General features: G+C 39.3%; 2 protein-coding genes and 1 pseudogene across 2 annotated transcripts in view; 1 reads left to right on the top strand and 2 right to left on the bottom strand.

The window, feature by feature from the left end:
- The window catches only part of LOC125915633 (zinc finger protein 677-like), a 94,822-nt gene that overhangs the window by 25,028 nt on the left and 44,710 nt on the right, over nt 1-25,084 (bottom strand). Inside the window, exon 2 of the mRNA XM_049621564.1 lies at nt 21,737-21,863. Coding sequence (XP_049477521.1) covers nt 21,737-21,863 — 127 coding nt within the window. The remainder of the gene's footprint in view (nt 1-21,736; nt 21,864-25,084) is intronic.
- On the top strand, nt 261-2,908 carry LOC125915677 (vomeronasal type-1 receptor 2-like; annotated as a pseudogene).
- Nucleotides 13,176-17,952, bottom strand: LOC125915624 (zinc finger protein 665-like). The gene is made up of 2 exons (XM_049621556.1): nt 17,618-17,952; nt 13,176-16,758 (listed from the first exon to the last, which is right to left on the bottom strand). Exons 1-2 carry the CDS (start codon nt 17,706-17,708, stop codon nt 14,462-14,464), a joined length of 2,388 nt encoding a protein of 795 aa, XP_049477513.1. The 5' UTR covers nt 17,709-17,952; the 3' UTR covers nt 13,176-14,461.

Below are 25,084 nucleotides of genomic sequence, written 5' to 3'. Positions count from 1 at the left end.
TGGTAATTAAAGAGTTTTTCAGAACCGTTCTCAGTTCCCCAAGTGTTGAACTATCATTGTCACTACAGCTGACATGTTGATGGCAATTCTTTGGGGAGGTGAGGTCACAGAATCACTAACCTCTATCTCAGGGTTTGGCTTCCTCCCTCCCACACGTGCTTTGCCTGCTACTTTACACCCAGCTTCCAGTCCTGGCAGCAGGAAGGAGTCTGTGAGTATCTTCTAGTTTAGTGTGAGATCACAGTCTCTACGGTTGGGAGATGCAGCAGGAATCTGCTGAGCATAATAGGTGAGCATGTCTGGGAAAAGAATCTTCCGGCACAGGCTGAGCTTGTGAGAGAGACTGCTCAATCAGTGCATGAGTGCTGCTAACGAAATTTAATAAAACCCCCATTAACGGGGTTCTTGGTGTTTGATCCAAGTGCCATCAGAGTCTGAATTTAAGGTATGTCAAGATGGTAATTTCAGGGAGCATCGGGGTGGCTCAGTCGTTTAAGCATCCACTCTCGACCTCAACTCAGGTCTTGATCTCAAGGATGTGAGTTCTAACTCCGCACTGGGCATGGACAGTCTATTTAGAAAAAATATATATACTTCCAGAATTAAGCAGCCATTCAATACCGTGAGGAAGAGTCAGAGAGACATTTTTAGAAGCAACATTGTGAGCACTGTAAAGGCATGTGCATGTGATAAGGTGTATGATGGAACTAACTGAAAAACCTGATTCACAGCAGAAACAGCGTGTCTAATGGGAATTGCTGAAATTTATTCTTCTGTAATTTGAGTGTGATGTGCTTAATGGAGACAGTAACTGTGTCTCTACTGAAAACCTCTGTGCAATATTGATCTGTGAGACAATCTTCTTTCCTGAAATTAGGAAAGGTCCTTTAAGATAAGGTTATTAACTATAGAGTGATTCAAGGGGGGGAAATGAAGGACTTTAATTTATATTTTAATTTTAAAATAATAAATTAATTAAAAATATAATCACATCAAGAAAAAAAGACAATTTTAAGCTACATTTCTTCTGGTTTAAAATTATTTCAACAGTATTCCCAGCTCACTACTCACCTCTCTTACTTTTCAACTCATTAAATGCCCAAGACTCCAAGTCTACAGATCCATTTTGCAGGTTTGTATTGTATTTGAATAGATTTTCTAAATCAAATATCAATTCGAGTTTCAATTTGTGTATTCTAAAATAACAAATATACAGTGATGTGATCTTTAAGTATGATTAATTTATTTTCTGCCCTAATAAGCTTTATCACTATGTGATGTTTCATGTCCCATACGTTAGCACACAGTGCAGTTCCGCACAATAATTTCTGTTATGGATGCCATTGTCCTTTTGGTCCAGGCAAAAAATGAAATGACTTCTGCTGTCATCCTAACAGTTCTCTACATTAAATAAATCAGACTGGCTCATATAAAATTATTCAATGCATGTAAAATTTATTAAAGCTTTCAATCTTCATTCCTTAGTTATATTAGTTATAAAGAATACTTAAAACTGGGAAATGACCAAACCAGGTTTAGAAAGTAAAATAAATTTAAAATATGAGGTGTCTGTGTGTGTGTGTGTGTGTGTGCATGTACCCATGACGAGGTTCCTGGCAGAGTATAGAGCAGTAGAAAGCATTTGTGTCATGGCAACTAGGCCACCAAGGTTCAAATCCTGATTCTACTGCTATTTACATGAGTCACTTAACTTCCTGCGGTTAAATTCTCCTCGTCTATAGAATGAGGGTAATGTTAATTCCTAACTCCTAGAGTTGTGAATATTATATAAGTTACAATAGGGAAAGCGTTAATAACAGACTCACACATTGTAAGTGCTATAAAGAGACACATATGTACCTTGGGAAATCTCTTAACAAAAGACAATATAGTTTAGATGTTCATTCTCAGGGGAAATGAAATGTAAGTGCAGATTTTGTTTTCCAGGAAAATGTAGGCCGAAACTCATGTTTTCATGCAGAACTCACTGCCTGTGATTTTGAATACTGAATTCTAGACAATGACAGAATGGCCTCGGTGGATGTGAATATAGCAATGATCTTCCTATCCTGGGAGTCACTGGAATTCTGGGCAATTTCTGACTCTTCTATCATTAGACGTCCTTTTGCTTCAAGGGATGCAAGCCGAGATCCATGAATTTGATTCTTAGGAACCTGTCTGTAGCCAACTCCTTGGTCATTCTTTTCAGAGGAATCCCAGAGACCATGATAGCTTTAGGACTAAAACATTTCACTAATTATTATGGATGCTATGTTCTTTTGTATGTTCACAGAGTGACCAGAGGTATGTCGATTTGTTCCACCTGCCCCCTGAGGGTCTTCCAAGCTATCCCAATCAACCCTGGGAACTCTAGGTGGATAGAGCTTAAAGTAAAAACTCTGAAATACATTGGCCCCTCCAGTATCCTGTGTGGGGTGTTCTGCATGTTCATAAACTTGTTTTTTCCTATTTATATGGCTGGTAAATGGAATAACAAAACTACTACCAAAAAAAGTGGTTTGGGACATTGTTCTGCTTCACAGTGTAGCGACAAGATCACAGGCTCATTATATGCAGCAATGACATCTTTCTTTGACATTTTGTGTTTGGGATTCATGACCTTGGCCACCAGCTCCATGGTTTTTCTCCCTCACAGGTACAAACAGATGGTCCAATGCATCCATAGGAACACTGTCTCCCCCAGACCCATCTGTGAGACCATGAGACCAGAGCCACCGAAAGCACCCTTATTTTGGTGACCACCATTGTATCGTTTTATGCCGTTTTGTCCATCATTCAAGTTTACTTGGATCTCCTTGATAATTCTAGTTGGTAGCTGGTGAATGTCACTGGACTAATCACTACATATTTTTCAACTATTAGCCGTTTTGTTCTCATGAATCATGACCCAAGCATATTCAGGCTGTACCATGTCTGCTGTGGAAGAACTCTAGAATTCCCTCATCCCATCAGGGAAATATGAATTGTCTTCCACCTACCTGTTCAGTATAGATGCACTGAGACCTCAAAGAATGTTAAGAACAATGAGCCAATTTCATTGCATAGACAGGGGTAAATGAGACACACTGACACTAACCTAATATGAAATGGTAAAGAGCATGGTACATGAAATCATCTGTAATTAATATCGATGTACTTCTATAGTTGTATTATTACTGGTCACAGAAGGATAGATTCCATAAAAGTCTTGAAATACTGTGAACATACTGGAATTATGTTTCAATGTGTAACTTTAAAATTGAGATATTAAACTTTCCCAAGATGTACTTGAGAATGCAATTGTAAAGCCTGATTTGTCACGCAAATGGCCTTGGGTGAAGGTGGCGGGAGGAGGGGGGGCAGGTTTTATTTATTGCTGGCTTTGGAGGCTATGCTGTGAATATTATGCCTCATATCTAAGAGAAATTGGGGATGTTTGAAAATGCGGTAACGCTTAAGGAGCAAGAGGAGTGCATGAAAATATTTTCTGGTCAACTTCTGAAGAGTAAACTGCAGGGGACAAAGAGGAACAAGGGGGAAGTGTCAGCTGAATTTTACAAAAGGAGCAGGTGGGAAGGAGCCAGTGAACAGATTGGTATGTGGGAAAAGACTAAATGACTTTTGAGATGTTTAGAAGGTAGATTGTACTGTGTTAAATCTTGATGGCAGTTGGCTGTGTTGGCGATAAAGAGATTCCAAGACGGATTTCTGCTTTTCCAACTTGAGGATACAAGAGGTTATGGAGGACCCTTTCATCAAGCTTGGTGCCAGAGAGAACTAGCAATTTGAAGCGGGAGTGATAGGGAAAAATTATGTTAGAAGATGACCGACAGGACTGGTAGGAGAATTTCAGTCACTGCCCGAAGACTCCCCTTCTGGGTTCTTTTTCCTACCCTGCTTGCCGCGCACCAAATTACTACTAATGCAGAAGTAACAGACTATAAATTGTTCCCCATCCTTGTGCTCGGGGCTCAGATCTCTGGAGAGTGATCTCCTCTGAGCCCGCCAGTGTGAAATAAACCTCCTGCCTTCCAATTTCTTCAAGTGCCACTTGATTCTTCACCGGGTGATCCAGACCAGGTTCTGTGACAGGAGTATAGGAACGTATTTTAACATGGGGTAGTACTGCTTTTGAAATCACCCCCAAGGCAACATGGACACCATTGAAAGGAAAACAAAAGATATAACTGAAACATAGAACGACTTTTGCGGGGCCTGGCTGGCTCAGTCAGTAGAGCATGTGTCTCTTAATCTCTGGATAGTGACTTTGAGTCCCATATTGGGTATCAAGACTGCTTAAAAATAGAAAATTTAAAAAAAGAAATACTTTAGGGGCACCTGGGTGGCTCAGTTGCTTGGACTTCTGACTTCATGTTGGGTCATTAACTCGCGGTTTGTCGAGTTCCCCCACAGAACTTCAAAATGGGGGACTGGACACCTTTGAAAGACCAACTACATGATTGGATGGAAACACTCAGCACCCCAGCCTCTGGGGAGAGGAACGAGTCTGCCTGGAGATTGAGTTCAGTCATATGGCCAATGACTTAAGTGAAGCCCTGATTAAACTCCTGGAGAAGCTCCTGGGAGCTTCGTGGTGGGGGACAAAAGCTACTGTATGGGCAGTCCTCCCAAACCTTGCCCTATGGATGCCTTCATCTGGCTCTTTACTGCTATCCTTTACAATAACATGTGAAATGACAAAACTAAAACAATTTAGTAACGAGTTTGCTGTCTTTTATTCCAGGGAAGACAACCCTTGATTTGGGGAGGACAGAGCCTCCCATGCAGGGAGTGGAGTGCTCTTCCTGATGGATTTGGGGCAAGATTGACTTTTAGAACTCAATCTAAAGGGCATGATTAGGGCATGATTGGCTAGGAAGTCAGGAATTTCCTTGGAAGACCAGGAGGTGCTGAATACAGGGTAAGATCGGCTACCTGAAGCTTCATTGGAGGACTGTAATTGGTGTATGTTTGGTTTCTTTGCTGGATGTTTCACGTAAGAGCAGGCTGATTTAGGTTTAGATTTGTGATGTGAGTCAGGCCACTAATGTGGCCTACAATTTTTTAGGTCCCAATATAGAAATTAATTATCAAGGATTATCATACATATAGCACTTTCCGAGTTCTGTGAGTCTTCCCTGCAAATATTGAACAAGAGGGGATCAGAGGAAGCCTTAAATTTGTAGTTGGCTGGAGATGCGTGGGAGGTTTGGGAATGCCTGACTCATGACTGGTGTCTGAAGTGGGGGCAGTCCCGGGAACAACTTTGCCCTTAACTTATGGGGTCTGTACTAAGACCAAATAAAGTCACAATTACATTGCATCACCGGACACTGAGTTGGTATCAGAGATTTGGTGACAGGCTGCAGGAGTTCTGTTCAGGTTTGGCCATTATGTCCCCTAGATATGTCCCCATTTTTTTAAAAAACATTATTTCCTTACTCTTAACATTGTCACTATAAGATCCCCCAGGCTCATCTTGTATTTTCCCTGCTCCTGCCATAGAATCAGCCATAATTACAAGGAGCACTTTTTTTTTTTTTTTTTAGAGAATAGTGTTAGAAACCAAGATGTGGGTGCTGGGTGTTCTCCTTGCTACTGGGGTGTCATTGCTCTTAGGTTCTCTGAGTAGACCAACCTGGGAATTACCTGTCCTCACACAGATCTATAGTTTTCTCTTTGCCATTTTATTTACTTATCCACAGCTAACTCTGTGCTCATACTGATGTAGATGACTCAGATCCCATACTTCAGGATTCATTTTCACCTCTCCCCTAGGTTCTCTGTCCCTATCTTTATTTGTCAAGTACTATGGCATCATACGCCTTTTGAAGTGTTTTCCATCTATTCCTCCATGCTCCCATGCTCTCTGCACACTGCCTATAACCCCCTCCCTCTGGCCTCATTTGGACCCTGCTGGATCACTCGTCTGTAACCTTCCAACTCTGCCCCGTTCACCTGGACCTGAGGTGGCAATGCCCACAGCAGTTTAAGATATTGCATGTGACAAATATCATCCTTGGGGGTTGTTGAAAGGATGGAAGAAGTAAAAAAGGTGGCAAGTGCCCCCCATTTTCAGGCATCCAAGGTCAGGAGATGCCTGTATTCTTCCAACATATGAGCACGTTGTTGAGACACACATGTGCATGCAGACTCTTTGAATGTAATTACATACGAGGGACTGGGAATGTGGGAGTACGGGTGTGTGTAAACATATGTGCTTGTATTTCACGAGTGTGTGCATGAGTGTGAGTTGGTATGGAGTGTATGTTGAGAGTGTGAGGGTATATGGCTGTGCATTTAAGATTATGTTGTGTATATGCACATGTATTTGCATCTATGTGTTATGTTTGTATGTGTGTGTTTGTGAACTAGGGGATGTCCGCCATCATGGTCCTAGTGTCTGACTTGGAAATAGGGAGTATTTGATTACATATTTGTTTGTAGTGAAAACAAGGGATTAATTAGGATTTTCATGTCATTCTGGTGAATGTACCTCTTTATGATATTGAAATAGTTCTCATTATCCCTGGTCATATTATTTGTTCTTGAAATTACTTTAATCTTAATATAGCCGCTATATTCATTATAGCGTTTCCATTTATCTTTGGTCTAGGACTTTATTTTGTGTTCTTAATTTATGAAGTGAATTTCTCTTAGGATACATTGTGTTGCCTGTCTTTAAAAAGTCCAATTGTCAGGGGCGCCTGGTTGGTTCACAGGGTTATTGGTGTAAGACTCTGCATTTCATTCAGGTCATGATCTCACGGCTCTTGAAATGGAGCCCCATGATGGACCTACACCGACAGCACAGAACCTGCTTGAGATTATCACTATCCCTCACTCTCAAAAGAAATAAACAAAAAAACAAAAAGAAAAAAAATCCAGTGACAATGTTTGCTCATCAATGGGGCCTTTAGACGATTTCCTTTTACACATATATAGATGTAAATTATTTTCCTCTTGCTTTTATAATGCCTCCTTTCCTCTGTTCCCTGTCTTTCTGTCTTCTTTGAAATGACTGAATTTTTACAAATGATTTTATTTTAAATCTATTTCTTTGGTTCACAGGTGTTAGCTGTAACTATTGTTTTTTGTTTGCTTTAAGGGTTATCCTGTACAGCTTACCACAATCTACCTGCACGTGAGTCTATACTTTCTTCATATAGAGCATCTGACCTGACCCTTCCTTTCCACATGGACTTCCATCTCTAAATTCCTGCCCTGCATAACCATTAGTGTAGGTTTCTTTTCCAAACGCTATACACATATATGCTAGGCTGTTAGTGTCTTACACAGTCCACTATATTTTAAAGAGGCTTAAAAATAGGAAAGACAGGTTTTATTTACTCATATAATTACTACTTCTAGTGCTCTTAATTCCTTTGTGTAGATCAGGACTCTGCCACCTATAGAACATGAGCCAAGTACAGCTTACCATCTGTTTTTATGTGAAGTGTAACTGGAATGCAGCCACACTCATATTTAGGTACTTTTGACCCAATGAGGACATACTGGAAGAGCGATAACAGAAACAGCATGGCCTACAAAGAATAAAATATCTACTATATGTTCCTTACATAAAAATTTGCCGATCTTGCACATAGAGTCCCATTCTCATCACATCTCAGTTAGTATAAAATTGGGACATAAAACGTACTGAAAGGTCAATCTTATAGTCAAAATATTAGGCAATGGTAACACAAGATTGCTCTCAACTGTAAGAATAAAACTAGGAACTGGGAGTTACTAGGTCTTAAATTAGGAAAACATGAAATAATGCGATTTTGTTCCTTTTCAATTTGCAAGTACAATATCTTCTTATATCTTACAATTTTTTTTGATGATATGGACATTGAAGATATAACTGAGGTGTAAAAGACACACCCAATATTACTTGATACACTTTTGTAAGTGGAAGAAGCAACATACCCCTGGCTGGGTATAAGGGTAGACAATAGGAAAAGTATGTATCTTAACAAGTCCTGGGATCAAATACCTAGACAGTTTTGACAAATGAGATTTACTATCTGTCCATTAATTCATTACCCTACCCCACCACTGTGTTCTCGGTAGTGGTAAGTCTGACGTAAAGAAATAGGTCTGTGCATTCTCCAAACAGGTCATGGTTTTGGATCTATCACATATAATCTTAAGCCCTCTGGGGAGTTTTGTTATTAAAATTTCAAAAATTCTAACTACTGGGCGCCTGGGTGGCTCGGTTGGGTGAGCGCCCCACTTCAGCTCAGGTCATAATCTCATGGCTGGTGGGTTTGAGCCCCGCATCAGGCTCTGTGCTGACATCGCAGCCTGAAGCCTGTTTTGGATTCTGTAACTCTCTCTCTGCTCCTTCCCCACTCACACCATCTCTCCATCTCTTAAAAAATAAATACACATTAAAAAAAACTTCAAAAATATATAAATAAAAAATAAAAATTCTAACTACGAGGAGTCCCAAATTTCAAATGTCTATAGTGGAAATGTAGTATCACATTTCACCAAGACAAACAACAATTGTGGATATTCCTCAACCAGTTTAGTATGCTCCCATTTGGGCAATTTTCGGCTTCTTTACTCCACCCACTTGCCCTTCCCCATTTGTATTTGCATGATACGCTTTCAGTGGTTCTGCACAAAGATGACCTCAGCATGTGGGCATTGCCTGAAAACACTGTTTAAATTAGGAAACGCTGTCAGTCGATCATTACACACGAACACGTTCATGGTACTTACCACTATCATATTTTATCTTATACACTTCCGTTGAGAGACTCTAAGTTACTTGAAGACATGGATTTTTGTTTCCTGCTACAAAGTAGAAAGTTACTGTATTGCATAAAAGCTAAGAGACTAATAGTTCACATGCTCCAGTAAACATGTAATTTCATTTGTGGCACCAAATTCCTTACTCCTGTAACTCTCTATCCAGCATTCTGCACATTCCTCATAAATTTTCAAGCTGTATTTTGTTTGGTTCATCTTGTGAGTTTTAGGCAGCACGTGCCAAACAGCTCTAACCCATCTGTGAAGGATGATGCCTTTTGTAGATTTTCTCAGCTACAAAATGTTAAATTCAAGATTCCCTCTCACTTGCTCCATTCTACTCTCAATACAGATATTAATCTTATTGGTCAGGTCGGACAGTTCTTATTTGTGAGGGACAGACCTCCTGGAAATCAGTGGCTGAAACAACTAGGTGGTTTACCATTCTCACATAACAGGAAGCCCAGAGATGCAGGTTGGGATGGGACGGGTCCCCTGGGCAGTCCTCTGCCTGCTTCACCTCCCTTAGCACTCAGCACTCTCTCTCCTTACAGCAGGATGGCCGCTGTAGGACCAAGAAGGATGAATGGGGAGGGGCAAAGGCCTTTTCTTTATTAGGTTTTGTCTCATTTACATGGAAATAATCCCAGGAGGTTCATCCCAATCAGCTACACATTGCAATTTAATTTTGATAAGGGTCTTAGGGGGATGACTGGGTGGCTCAGTCAGTTGAGCATCTGCCTCTTGATTTGGGCTCAGGCCAACATCCCAGGGTTGTAGGATGGAGACCTGGGTAGGCTCTGCACTGACTGTGGAGCCTGCATAAGATTCTCTCCCACTCCCTCTGCCCCTGTCCCCTACTAGCGTGCACCCTCACTGTAAAATAAATGAATAAATTAAAATAAGGGTATTGGGGAATTTTCAAATTTCATATTCATGACTAAACAACAGAAAGTAAAAGATCGTAAAGAAAATATTTTGCAGACCAAATTTAAATATACCCCATAACTGGGGCATCTGGGTGGCTCATTTGGTTAAGCATCTGACTTTGGCTCCAGTCATGTCTCACAGTTTGTGAGTTCAAGCCCCGTGTCGGGCTCCGCACTGACAGCTCAGAGTCTGGAGCCTGCTTAGGATTCTGTGTCTCCTTCTCTCTCTGCTCCTCTCCCACTTGTGCTCTGTCTCTCAAAAATAAATGAATGTTAAAAAATTAAAACAAAAAATACGTACTCAATAATACTGAAAAGGTAGTGAAGGATAACTGTGGATAAGACCGATTTCATCACAGATTTTCTTTATCCTGAGTGTATAGTATTACATGCAACCCATGACCAGTATCGTAGGTATTCCAAATGAGTGAAAAGTTATTAGTCTTTAGTGTCTTCTAACTTACACATTTATTTCCTTTGAAATTTATTAATTTTAATTTTATTTACCTGAATTTGACACGAATTTGCCAAGTTTCAATACAGAGCTTCCGATGCTAGTACCTTTTTTAAAAAGCTTCTTAAATTTTGTTTATTTTTCCATGCTCAGTGTTGAAACTGACCCAGGGCTCAATCCCATGATCCATGAGATGAGATCACAACCTGAGCCAAAATCAAGAGTTGGATGCTTAACCGACAGCCACCCAGGGAGTCCCTGCTTCTAGTGTCTTGGTAGCAAAATGGAAGGAATGATTTTGAGATTCCATTCTTTCCATTCTCCTTTAAAGTGAAACATCTACAGAAGGTTTGTAGCTGAGAATATTCTATCATGTCTGAATGTATTTAATATTAGACCAAAACTTTATAGAAGAATCGTGACATCAAAAGTCTAAAAATATCTTCAGTAACTGAAATAAACAGTATTTCACAACCATTTTCCACAATCATACTGTGTGGTGGGGCTATGAATGCATCAGAAAGAAGAAGGTATTAGTTAGCACGAGGAAGATTGTGGTCTTTCCCAAGCAAGTCAGTAAGGAGTAAACTTCAGTTTTGTATTACAGGATCTGACCGTACTTTTGATACCCGACTAATGATACCTGTGAAGCTTCATTACAACTTCTTACTATTCTGCCCATCTGGGCAGGAAAAGCTAATAATGAAGGCAGACAAGCCTTTCCTTTGGCAGTAGTTGTAAGTTCAAAGTGTCAATGAGTATCATCAACCTGACGCTGCACATTATGCATCATAACAAAGTAGTTCACTATTCCCTGTTCTCCCTAGCCATTTTCAGAACTTGAGAAATCTATCCTGGGCTCCCAAGAAAGCATCATCAGATACTCAACTTCCTCCTAACACTTAGCTGCATGCAGCCATCATTCTTGACATGTGAACATCCTGTTCCAGTGGAGCAGGCACAAATGCAAACGAGCAAAAAATGTTTTAGAGGGTAAATAGGAGATTTCTAGTTTTCAAATAGGATTCCCATTGTGTAATGTTCATTCTTGAGGGTAAAGTCATTATAATTTATCTTTTCAAATTATTCTCTAAGCACTATAGCACAAAATAAAGATTGTGTTACTTTTCTCCTTCTCACATTTTCTCTTAGTTCCTAATACTTTTCATATGCTTGCCATTTTTCTAATTTCATTTAATGTAAAGGTGCAAACCATGGGTCACATTTCAGCACAAAAGACAGGGAGAAACAGAATCATATGGTGTATATTCATGAATGGGGAGGCCGGTGGTAGAGGGTGAGAGTTTGAAATCGCATTGCAATAGTATTTTCATTAGAGCCACAAAAATACTATGGGATATACGTTGGGTAGGTAACTCTCAAATACAACTTATGAATATATACTTCCAAAACTGTATGTTTAAATCTAACATGAAATGACATTGTTATACATGACATTCAACCACAAACCCTAAGGATGTATTATTAGTGTTGATTATGAAATGACCCAAAAATGAGAAATAGGGTATCCCAAACAAAATGGTATCAAAATGCAGTTTAAGTGGCCAAAATTGAGTCTTTCTCAAGCATATTACATTTGAGTTTAGTTTTTCTTTTTCTTTTTAGAGCACAAGTAGGCGAGACGGACAGAGAGACAGAGAAAGAATGAAAACAGCAAGCAGGCTCTACACTCAGCAGAGGGCCCAGTACAGAGGTCAACCCCATGACCCTCAGCCGAAATTGAGTCAGTCACCCAACAGAGCCACCCAAGCACGCTTACTTTGGTTCCTTTAAATGCTCTAAAATTTTCTCTTCAGTTTCCAAAATTAAGACTAGTTTTTACTCATCTGTGATATACAACAGCCATTACCTTTCAAAACATGGACAGACCATCATCCCCCCTCTATTTTCTCTAGTACAAATGCTATCCCAAGTAACCCATAGTTCTCACATGAAAATCTCTTTCTCGGGGCACCTGGGTGGCTCAGTCGGTTAGGCATCCGACTTCGGCTCAGGTCATGATCTCGTGGTCTGTGGGTTCGAGCCCCGCGTCGGGCTCTGTGTTGACAGCTCAGAGCCTGGAGCCTGTTTCAGATTCTGTGTCTCCCTCTCTCTCTGACCCTCCCCTGTTCATGCTCTGTCTCAAAAATAAATAAATGTTAAAAAAATTAAAAAAAAAAAGAAAATCTCTTTCTCCATGTCCCAACCTACTATTTCATGATCATCTATCTGACAGAGTAATTCTCTCCTATAATAATCAACAAAGGAACTCAATCATACCATCAAATCCAGAGAAGGGGCCATGACCTCAGAAAACATGACAATTTACATATCAGTGTTAGGTTTATTCCTTGCCACTCCCTATGCTTCCAAATGTATAGTACACTTTATCTTAAGCTTAGAATCCTAGCTTTTCCTGGGTATATATGTATGGCTAAGCACCCCCAATGAAAGAGGTTCCTTTCACCTTACCAATGCTTTCTCTCAGACCACCACTACACTTGACAAATGAAATGCATAAAATTAAAGTATAACATCAGTGGAGTCCAAACTTGAGGTTACAAGTCATCAATGATAATTCAGTGTCAAGAAACCTGAAATAATTGAGTAAAAAAAGTTATAGGGGTACCTGGCTAGCTCAGTCAAAAGAGCACGTTACTCTTGCTCTTGGGGTTCTGAGTGTGAGCCCCATGTTGGATATACAGAGGAAAATAAAATCTTTGAAAAAACTTTTTTTTTAACATTTATTTATTATTGAGAGACAGAGAGTCACAGAGGGTGAGCAGGGCAGGGGTAGAGAGATGGGGAGACACAGAATCTGAAGTAGGCTCCAGGCTCTGAGCTGTCAGCACAGAGCCCGACGTGGGGCTTGAACACAAACTGTGAGACCATGACCTGAGCCAAAGTCAGTTGCTTAACCAACTGAGCCACCCAGGTGCCCTGACAATAAAATCTTTATAAAAAGATTTCAACGGAATATGATTAGGTCTTTCCACATATATACTTATTCCATTGACACACACATCATCTCATGAGTTTTAAATACTTTTTATTTTCTGGAATTTAACACCTAAGATTGGTTAATTGTCAAAGCAAACCGAGGTCCCCCTAGCATGAAGTTTTAAATTGTAGTCCATTGAAGAATTGGCGAAGTTATCGCCTTCATTACTCTTTAATGTTCCTGTCCAGTAAGAATTCTTTGGTGTATGCTGATGTAAAGACTTTGATACATTTATATGGTTTCCATGTTATGTGAATTCTTTCTAGACCACAAAGAACAAAGTTGTATATTTTGTTTTTTTATCAATGGAAGTCTGTACCTCTTAACTCCATTCACCTGTTTTAACCCATCCCCAACTTGTACACTTTTTATAACCCAGATGACACTCATTTTATTTGTAAGGGTTCTCTCTAGAAGAAATTACATTCCCCAAAGTATAAGAAGCTTTAGATAAGCCTTGTCATACATTCCTAGTGTGTGCTTTCTTTCAGAGGCTTCTATTCTATAAGGTGAGGTATGAACCCTGGTTACAAGCTTTCCCACTTATGTTAGTTTCATATGGTTCCTCTCCATGGTGAAATCTGATACTGAGCAAGTCTTGAACACTTGCTCATTTGTTTATTTCTCCTACGAGTTCTTTGATGCTTCCCAAAGCTTGAGCTTTGAATAAAAGCACTGCCACACATATTAGGTTCACATTGAGTAAGATGTGAATGCTCCATAAAGGCTTTTCCACACTCAATACGTTTGTACAGTTTCTATCCAGTATGAGTTCCATCATGACCCCAAAGGTGAGAACATTTGATAAAAGCCTCACCACATTTATTACATTTAAAAGGTTTTCCTCCTGAATGAATTCTCTAATCTTCTGTAATGCTTGAACACTGGATAAAAGCCTTGTTACACACATTACATTTGTAATTACATAATGCTTGGAAAATTACAAATTACCATTTGTAATTACATAATGGTATACATTATGCCAGTGTATATTTTCTGATGCTTAGCAAGGTTGCCCAATGGGGTAAACGCTTTGACACACTCATTACATTAGTAAAGTTTCTCCCCAGTATTGATTTTTTTTATGTTGAGTAAGATTTGAGCATTCAGTAAGGTTTTGCGACACTCACTACATTTGTAAGGTTTCTCTCCAGTATGAGTACTCTCATGACCAAAAAGGTTTGAACTTGTGCTAAAAGCTTTACAACATTTAGTACATTTACAAGGATTTTCACCTGTATGGATTCTCTGAAATGCCAAAAGGCTTGACATTTGGATAAAAGCCTTGTTACACACATATTGTTTGTGTGATTTCTAGCCAGTGTGTATTTTCTGTTGATTAGTAAGACTTTGAAACTGGGTAAACGCTTTGTCACACTCATTACATTTATAAGGTTTCTCAACAGTATGGATTCTCTGATGATTTGCAAAGTTTGAATTTGTAGTATACAACTTGCCACATATGTTACATTTACATGTTTTCTTTCCTGTATGGGCTTTCTGATGTCTAGTGAGTTTTGAAGGCTGGGTAAAGGCTTTGCCACACTGATTACATTTGTGAGGTTTGTCACCAGTATGAATTTTCTCATGACTCCAAAGGTGTGAACGTTGGGTAAAAGCCTTACCACATTCATTACATTTGTAAGGTTTCTCTCCTGTATGGATTCGCTTATGCTGTGTCAGACGTGTACGCATCGCAAAGGCTTTGCCACAATCAATACATTTGTACGGTTTCTCTCCAGTATGGATTTTCTTATGCTGAGTAAGATGTGAACTACATGAAAAGGCCTTGCCACAATCAATACATTTGTAAGGTTTCTCTCCGGTATGAGTTCTCTCATGACGCAAAAGTTCTGAATGTTTGATAAAAGCCTTATCACATTTAGTACATTTATGAAGCTTTTCTCCTGTATGAATTCTCTGATGTGCCATAAGTCTTGAACTTTGGATAAAAGCCTTGTCACACATATTACATTTGAGTGGTTTCTCCCCAGTGTGTATTTTCTGATGCCTAGTAAGGTTTCCAAATTGGGAAAACGCTTTGGCACACTCATTGACTTTGTAAGGTTTCTCTCCAGTATACATATCCTGATGATTTGAAAGGTTTGAATTTTGACTATGGACCTTGCCACATATGTTACATTTATATAGTTTCTCTCCTGTATGGACTCTCTGATGAGTAGAGAGGCGTGAAGACTGGGTAAACTCTTTACCACACTCATTACATTTGTAAGGTTTCTCTCCAGTATGAGTTCTCTCATGTCCGCAAAGCTGTGAATGTTTGATAAAAGCCTTATCACATTTATTACATTTATAAGGTCTTTGTCTTGTATGAATTCTCTGATGTGCTATAAGGCTTGAACTTTGGATAAAAGCCTTGTCACACACATTACATTTGTGTGGTTTCTCACCAGTGTGTATTTTCTGATGCCTAGTAAGGTTTCCAGATTGGGTAAACGCTTTGGCACACTCATTACATTTGTACGGTTTCTCTCCAGTGTGGATTTTTCTATGTTGACTAAGATGTGAACCATCGGTAAAGGCTTTGCCACACTCATTACACTTGTAAGGTTTCTCTCCAGTATGAGTTCTCTCATGACCCGAGAGGTGAGAACGCGTGCGAAAAGCCTTATCACATTTACTACATGAATAAGGTTTTTCTCCTGTGTGAATCTTCCGATGTTGATTAAGCCTACAGCTTCTGATAAAAGCCTTGCCACACACATCACATATGTGTGGTTTTTCTCCAGGATGTGTACTCTGATGTCTAAAGAGGTGTGAGCACTGCTTAAAACCTTTGCCATACTCACTACATTTGTAAGGTTTCTCTCCACTATGGATTTTATCTTGAGTAAGGCTTGAACGCTCAGCAAAGGCTTTGCTGCATGCATTACATCTGTAAGGTCTCTGTCCAGAAAGAATACCCTCATTGCTCATGAGGTTTGAGGTTTTGCTAAAATCCTTCCCACAGTCAGTACATTGATAAGATTTTTGTCTAGTGCATGCTCTCCTGGCCTGTGCAGGTAACAAATGAAAAATCTTCCTAGATTTATTCCAAATGTTTTGGGCCCTGGGAATTCTTTCAAGTGGTGACACTGAGGAACCATTGCTGACAGACTTCTCAGTTGGATTACATTCATACATTTTCTCCTCACTGTGAAACCTCTGGAGTTCATCCAGGTGTGCCTGCAAATTTAATCCAATTCTATTTTCCAAGCAGTTTATGTACTGGTTTCCAAAACCACTTACGTTACTGTCCTGTTGTAACAAAGTCCTGATGAATGGTTCATTATTCATGACATACTGGTATGTATTTTTTCTCACAGAAACACTCTGCTTTTCAGGAAGAGTAACTGAGGGCTGATTAAGTGGCTGATCTTTCCTACAAGTGAGATTTTTGTTATGAGTCAAAGGCACTTCTTTGTAATTTCTTGCATCATCTCCCCACCGATTTTCAAACTCATGCCTATTTTCCCAGACTTCCTGGAGATCAAAATCCTTGATGCCATGGCTTTCATTTCTCTCCAATATCACTAAGTGGTAAAATACTTCTTTATAAATGTCCTCCCCTGGTGACAATTCCATGAGTGCAAATCCAGCAGAAAGGCTTCCTATCAAATAGAGTCGGAAGGTAAATATTTTATACTAAATTCAATAATTACACACCTAAATAATTACAGTAAATAAAGGAAGTTAGTCAACAATGGTCTTCAAACACTTTTGTCATATACAATGTTTTTGAGTTCTCTTTTTATAACGTTTTCCATATTAATAATTTCTCTGATTTTAAGGTAATTTTTCGAAACACATTTTACACTATCCATATTTTTTGGACACATAACTGGATAATTAAATGACACTTCATGATTACAGAGCCCATCTACACACTGGTTATTTTATAACTGTGCATGAATATCATAGAGATGTCTATCTTCCTTAAATCTTAGTCTTTATAAAAACGTGTTTACCTGAACCCAGTATCTCATATTTCAGTGATGCTCAACGAATCTTTCATTCCTCCTAGTATGTGTTCCTTATGGAATGTAAATCCTGTCTTTATGTCTCCAAGAAAAACTGCTTTAGAATCCCAGGGACTACTAGTTTGTGTAACTATGGTTACTTATTAACTTAACCTCCTAGATCTATCAATATGTAGGTTGTAACATAGTCTTTAAAATATCTTGTTTCTCTCATCATATGTTCACACATTATTAAACACACAGTATAATTAACCACCAGATCAAGCTGCTGTCCTGAGCAATTCATATGCATGTTCCCCTGTATGAATAGGGATCCTTCTGCAGTACAGGGGACAGGGGAGTCAGGTGCTGTGTAAACTGAGGTGCTTTGTTGATCAAAATTAATATACCGGGATATACGAGGATGGTTTGTTTAGCTCAATGAAACATCTGAGGAAAGGCCAGGACTTGGATTCAGAAAAGCAAAAATGAAGCGTAAGAAGTAACTGACCATGTGGGGACAGGGCTTGTGCTTGCATATCTATGGGAATATGATTGTGGTGTAAGTTTAATGCAGGACCTTGGGGAAAAAGAAAACACATTCAGCAAAAGGTATAATACTGACACATTCTGTAGGAACACAACTATGGGCATGAAGCAAAGGTGGAAAACATTCAACAGGGAGACAGGGTCATAGGAAGACTGTACAGTTGTATCTATTTCAGTATTTGCTCTAAAAATTATCAAACTATCCCATGAATTCCACTTCTAGGTATATACTCAAGAGAATTACATAATGTATACATGTTCCAGGAGAAATGTACTAGAATGCTTTTTAAGGTTGTTGCTTAGAGGGAGCGAGCTTGCAAAAGGGGGAGGGGTGGGGGGAGGGGGGAGGGGGGAAATTCCCCTGAGGTCTCCAGCTTGTAAGCGCATTGTGCAATGCGGGGCTCAAACTCACATATGTGACTTCATGACCTGAATCAATATCAAGAGTCAGATCCTTAACTGTCTGAGCCACCCAAGCACCCCAACATAATGTATCATTACAGAAAACCTATGGCAAATCAGGTTAATGATATTTCTGGGACTAAACAGGAACTTAAAAAATATGTTTTCAAGATACCACAAATTCTTAAAGAATACCATAGCATAAGTTGGGGGGCTCAGTCAGTTAAGTGTCTGACATCGACTCAGGTCATGATTGCAGGCTTAGTACTTCAAAAGCCCGCAACACGCTCTGTGCTGATAGCTCAGAGCCAGAAGCCTGTTTCGGATTCTGTGTCTCTCTCTCTGCCCCTACCCCGCTCATGCTCCCTCCCTCCCTCCTCTCTCTCTCTCAAAAGTAAACAAACATTAAAGAAAAGTCGTAACTTTAATCGAGGAAAATATCTGTTGTAACAATTAGATATCACTGCACATTTATGAGAATGGCCAAAATCCACAACACTAACACCAAATACTAGTGAGAATGTGGAGCCATAAGAACTCTCATTCATTGCTGGGGGGGATGCAAAATGGTACTCCTCTTTGGAACAGTCTGCACTTTCTTACAAAACTAAACGTACCCTTAAATACAACCTAGCAGTCCCACTCTTTGGTATTCACACAAATAAGTGGAAAATTTCTGTCCACATGAAAACATACCCACAAAAGTGAAAAATCCTAAAATTTCTATGGAGCCACTAAAGATCCTGAATGGCCAAAGCATCTTGACAACAAAGTACGTAGCTGGAGGCATCACATTCCCTGATTTCAAACCCCCTGACTACAAAGCTGTGGTAATTAAAACAGTATGGTATTAGCATAAAAATACACAAATAGATCAACAGAACAGAATACAGCCCAGAAATAAACCCACACACATGGTCACTTAATTTACAATAAAGGAGACATGACTATACAAAGGGGGAAAGCACAATCTCTTCAATTGATGGTTTGGGAAAACGGGACAGCCAGAGGCAAAGGCATGAAACTGTACCACTATCTGACACCATACACAAAAGTTAACTAAGAATGGATTAAAGACTTAAACCTAAGACCTGAAATCATAAAACTCCTATTAAGAAAAGTTAGGGGGTAATGAGCTTCTTGAAACATGTCTAGGCAATGACTTTTGCTTTTGTTTTTTGACTCTCAAAACCAAAAGAAAAAACAACAAAAGCAAAAACGTTTGGAATTATATCAAACTGAAACATGTCTACACAGCAAAGGAACACTTTTTCAACAAAATGAAAAGGCAGCCTACTGAATGGGAGAAACTATTAGCAGATCATGAATCTGATAATGGACTAATAATCTAAAACATTCCCAAAACATGCTCAAATAACCCAATTTAAGAAATGGGCACAAGATCTGAATAGACATTTTCCAAAGACTTAGAGATGGCCAACAGGACCATGAAAAGGTGCTCAACATCATTCATCATCACGGAAATGCAAATCAAAACCACAATATAGCTTCACACCTAATATTAGAATGGCAGTTAGTAAAAAGACAAGAAACAACACGTGTTGTCAACAGGGTGGAGAATGATTGGTGTAGCCAAGAGAAGTACTGTGTGATCCACCAATTCTACTGGGTATTTATCTGAAGACAACAAAAATACTAACTCGAAAAGATAGAAGCGTTCTGATGTTCACTGCAGCACTATTTATAACAGCTGAGATACGAACACAATCTAAGTGTCCGTTGATGGGTGAATGGATAAAGATGTGTATATACAACACAATATTATCTAGCCACTAAGTAGAATACAATCTTCCCATTTGTGACAACAGAGATGGACCTTGAGGACAATATGCTATGTGGAATGAGTCAAAGACCACTGCAGTATGATTGCTCCTATGTGTGCAATCTTAAAGAAACAAAAACTCATTAGATACAGAGAACATATTGGTCGTTGCTACACGCAGGTAGGTGAGCAGAAATGGGTGAAGGTGATCAAAAGGTTAATAAAGAAAAAAACTGGGCTGCCTGGCTGTCTCAGTCAGTACACCATGCAACCCTTGACTTTGCAGTTGAGTTCAAACCCCACTCTGGTTGTAGAGATTACTTAAAATCAAAAGTTGCTGCTGCCTCTTGAGTTCTTAAAACAAACAAACAAAACCAAAAAAATCAATATGGTAGTTACAGTATACCAGGAATGCAATAAACATCTGTAGAATGATGCATGGTTTTCCTACAGAAAAACAAACTAGAGATATCACCAAGCTGAGCTGTATTTACACTACATTTACTTTTGGATTTTTCACTTTTGGAATTATCCACATCGTGACTTATGCCCAATTTATGCACAAGGCAGTGATCTTCAGAAGCCAGGATGGCCGAGGAAAGACACAGACTTTTATCTACTTTATTAGACAGATGCTATAATTTTTGTGTCTCCTGAGAAGTTCTCCAAGGATACAAAATGGAAATGCAAAGTGAATACATCCTGGGGTCTGCACTACAAAGGCCTCACCTCTGACCTGTATGGAATGAGAACCAAAAGGGATCAGGGAAAAGACGCCATAGGGACAGCAATCCCAGTCCCTCTCAAACCACGGCACCAGTATGGTCGGAGGGGCTAGGTAACAGGGTTGTAGGTATAATAGTGGAAGTTTAAATTTCTACACATTTAACAGATTGAGAAATGTTTGGGGGGTGGAGGCGGATTTCCTTTGAAAGTTCCTAAGAAATAAACTTGTATTTTCTCACAGATTCTTCCCAAACGATATTTACTGGAGCAGCTTCCTCTGCTCATCTGAGCTCTCACTTGTGCTCACACCCCAATACATTGCCCACTATGTGGATGTTCCCCTGTCTTCATTTCACTTTCCACTATCCAAGTCTCTTTCTCTTTTTCCAAAACAGAGATGATATTCACCTCAAGAATAGATTTTCGTTTATCAAGAAAAACAGAACATGATCTGCTTGGCTCTTCCAGAACAAATTCCCTGCTCTTGGTTCAGCAAACAAGAAAGGATATTCATTTTAAGTGGTGTAGAAACATATTTCAAAAATTACTCAAATGAGTGCCTGTGTGCTTAAGGATTATTTTAGGTGTGCAGACATCTGGGTTTTTTCCAAGAACCACTTAACCAAAGGCACAAGGGTAAGACTACAGAATCAGAGATTTAAATAAATTCACCACGAGGTTTCCTTTTTTCCCTCCTACTTTAAATACGGTTTTTCTCTCTGAGCCTTATCTTTCAAGATGTCAGCAAACTTGGACTTTGCTAAGAATATAAGGGTTTTAGATCCTATTCCCCAACTCTGAGATTGTTACTTAGATTCTAGTTAGTTAACAGAGAATGTAATGCTGGTTTCAGGAGTAGAATTTAGAGATTCTTCACTTACACAGAACACCCAAGGCTCCTCATCACCAGTTCCCTCCCTTAGGCTTTTCTGACTGCTAAGTTCTGCACCCACATCAACAAGCAGGAATGCAGAACTTCTGAAGGAAAGGGAAGTTAGAGTCCACTTGCCACATTATGAACCCTTTCCACTCTCAATCAAAACAGCTGCAATCACTCCCTTAAGAACAAGGAATTGGAACTCTTATGATCAAAACAGGGGCTCTCATTAGAAAATGCACAGCACAGACATAAAAAGTAACTACCGACTTCTGGAGGCAAGTTATCCTCACTCACGGAGACCAGGTTCCTGTAGTTCTCCAACATCACGTCCCTGTACAAGGCCCTCTGAGCGGGGTCCAGGCACTCCCACTCCTCCTGAGAGAAATCTATGGCCACATCCCTGAAGGTCAACCGTCCCTGAAAGGAAAACACATTTCACCAAATGGACAGGGAACATGTTCTTATTTGACCAAAGACAAGAGAAGCACAGATGTGTAAAGACTGACTTGACTAGAATGAGTGTTCTTTGATCCGTGTAAGATAATTTTGAGTGAGTTACAGTGAACATAAAATTAGCCACTTTAAAATACCATTAGGGGGCAATTATTGCACTCAAATATTGCACAAACATCACCTCTGTCTAGATCCAAAACTTTTTTATCAGCCCCATAGGAAAGACTTTACTCATTAACAGGTGCTTCCTATTGCCCAGTGCCTGGCAACCACTAATGCTTTTCTCTGTGGATTCACCGATCTTAGATCTTTTCTTGTAAAAGGAAAGGGATCAAAAATGTGACCTTTTGCATCTGCCTTCTTTCACATAGAATCATCCTTGGGGCTCATCCACAATATAGTATGTATCAGTGGTCCATTTCCTTTCTTCTGGCTGCAGAATATTCGATTACAGGAGTAGACCATATTCACTCAACTACTGTAAATCATTTGGTAGTTATGACCTTTGGCTAATATTACTAAGTTCCAGTAGAAGTGTTTGGATGCCTGTTTTCAATTCTTTTGGTTATATACCTAGGAGTGGAATTACTGGGGCACATGGTTTAATTTTTTCAGACTCTGTCACACTCTTTTCCACAGTACCTATATTTTTACAGCAACGTGTCATGATTCGAATTTCTCCACATCTTTATTTTTGTTTCACAACAGTCATCCTAGTGGATGTGAAACGATAGCTCACTGTGGTTCTGATTTTACATTTTAATAATGACTACTTTCATCGAACATTTCTTCATGTGCTGGGTTCATTTGTGTATCTTCTATGGAGAAATGTCTATTAAAATCCTTTGACCATTGTTCAAGTTGGGTTCTTTGTATGTTGGTTGTGAGTTGTATAAGTTCTTCACATATTCTGAGTTGTAGATGCTTAGTAGATATGTGCTGGCAAATTATTTCCTCCCATTTGCTAGATTGTTCCACTTAGGTGATAATGTCCTCCAGTGAACAGACATGAATAATTGAGATGATGACCAATTTATCTACTTTGTCTGGTTCTCTTTTTCTTTTGGGATCATGTGTAAAAATCCACTGCCAACCCGAAGGTGATGAAGACTTACCCCCTATGTTTTCACGTGAGACTTTTATAGTTTAGGCTCTTACACTTAGTCTTTGATTAAATCTGAATTCATTTCCTTACACAGCACAAGGTAGTTTCAATTTCATTCTCACACAGATATCTAAATGTGTCAGTACCATTTAAGAGACTTTTATTTTTCCAGTGTCTGTTTTCAGCACACTTGTAAAAAAAGGAATGGACTGAAGATGTGTGGGTTTACTTGTGGATGCTCAGTTCTATCGTTTTGATCAATATTTCTAGCCTCTGGTGCAATTATGCTTTTCATTACTTCACGTAACTATATTAGTATTGATGTTGGGAAATGTAGGTCCTCCAATTTTGTTCCTTCTCACATTTATTTTGGTTATGTGGTGTCCATACCAATTCAATATGAGTTTGAGAATCACGATTCCCAATATAGCAAGAAACACTGTTGAGGTTTTGCCAAGGACTGCATTACTCTTTATGTTACTCTGGGGAGCTCTCCGTTTTACAGTCTTCCAAGGCAGAAACACAAGATATCTTGACGTTTACTTAGGTTTTTTTTTGTTTGTTTTTTTTTTAATTTTTTTTTTAATGTTTATTTATTTTTGAGAGAGAGGGAGAGAGAGAGTGAGCAGGGGAGGGGCAGAGAGAGAGGGAGACACAGAATCCGAAACAGGCTCCAGGCTCTGAGCTGTCAGCACAGAGCCCGACGTGGGGCTCGAACTCACAAACCGCGAGATCATGACCTGAGCCGAAGTTGGACACTCAGCCGACTGAGCCACCCAGGCGCCCCGTTTACTTAGGTTTTAATTTCCCTCACCAACATTTGTAGTTTTCACTCTGTATACAACTTCAAACTCAATTAAATTTATTCCCATTTGATGTCTTGCTCTTGTAAATGGAAGTGTTGACTTACTTTCCCTTTGTTGACTGCTAGTGTACAGAAATGCCACTGAATTTTGAGTGTTGATATTGTATTCTGTAACTTCAGTAAATTCATTCTAGGAATGAGTATTCTTTATTTCTAAAGAGGAGATCATGTATACTATGAGTAAACATAATTTGATTTCTTTTCCCATTTGACACATTTTATTTATTTTTCTTCTGTAATTTCTCTGGTTAGAACTTCCAGTAGAGTGCTCAGTTGGAGCGGCAACACGGGGCATGCTTGTTTTGTTTTCAGCATTAAGGGATGTTTTCAGGTGTTCACCAGCGAATATGAGGTTAGCTATAGAAATTTAGTAATAAGCTTTTTCAGACTAAGCCAGTTCCCTTCTACCCCTAATTTTTGAGTTTTTGCAGGATGCACTGTTCTGTATATGTCTGCTGAGCCTTGCTGGTTTACAGTGTTGCTCACTGCTTTATTACTGATGTCTGGTTGTTCTATCAACTATTAAATAGGGAGCATTGAGTGCTCCAACTAGTATAGTAGAACAGTCTCCCCAATGTTTGCTTCAAATGCTTGGGGGCTTTGTTGTTATGTACCTATTATTTATAGTTGTTTTACTTCCTCGATGATTTGCCCTTTTTTCAATATATAATGAGTCTCAACATGCTTGGTAACAATTTTACACCTTCAAGCCCATTTGGTCTGAAACCTGTATAGCTACCCAGCTAGGGTTCATTACTATCCACATAAATATCTTTTTCTATCCTTCAACTTTCAACCTATTTGTATATCTAAAGTGAGCTTCAGAGTGCCTGGGGGCTCAGTCGCGTAAGCATCTGACTCTCAATTTCAGCTCAGGTTATGATCTCACAGTTTGTGAGACCGAACCCAGCAACGGTCTCTGCACTGACACTGCAGAGCCTGCTTGAATTTCTCTCTCCCTCTCTCTGCCCCTCTCCCACTCACGCTCTCTCACAATCAATAAATACTTTGAAAAATAAAGTGAGCTGTATGTAGACATAGAGTGGAACCATTTTTAAAAATTCCTCTTTTAATGAAGAGTTTAATTTAGGTACTTTTCAAGTTGTTACTGATAGGAATTACTTCTAACATCTGCTGTTTGTATGGCTAATATTTTGTTACATAATTCCTTCCTTCTTCGGGTGTCTGTGCGTGCATACCATTTTGATGGTCTAT

This window comes from Panthera uncia, assembly GCF_023721935.1.
Source record: "Panthera uncia isolate 11264 chromosome E2 unlocalized genomic scaffold, Puncia_PCG_1.0 HiC_scaffold_19, whole genome shotgun sequence".
Lineage (NCBI taxonomy): Eukaryota > Metazoa > Chordata > Mammalia > Carnivora > Felidae > Panthera > Panthera uncia.
This window is presented reverse-complemented; position numbering and strand designations above follow the sequence as displayed.

What these genes read in the sequence shown, in the direction of transcription:
- LOC125915624 (XM_049621556.1), bottom strand. Translation starts at nt 17,708, where the DNA reads ATGTGTTTTCTTTTTCCCCAAGGTCCTGCATTAAACTTACACCACAAT. An exon ending in ACAAGCCCTGTCCCCACATG is followed by an intron (nt 16,759 to 17,617) that starts GTCAGTTACTTC and finishes TCTATTTGATAG; the next exon opens with GAAGCCTTTCTGCTGGATTT.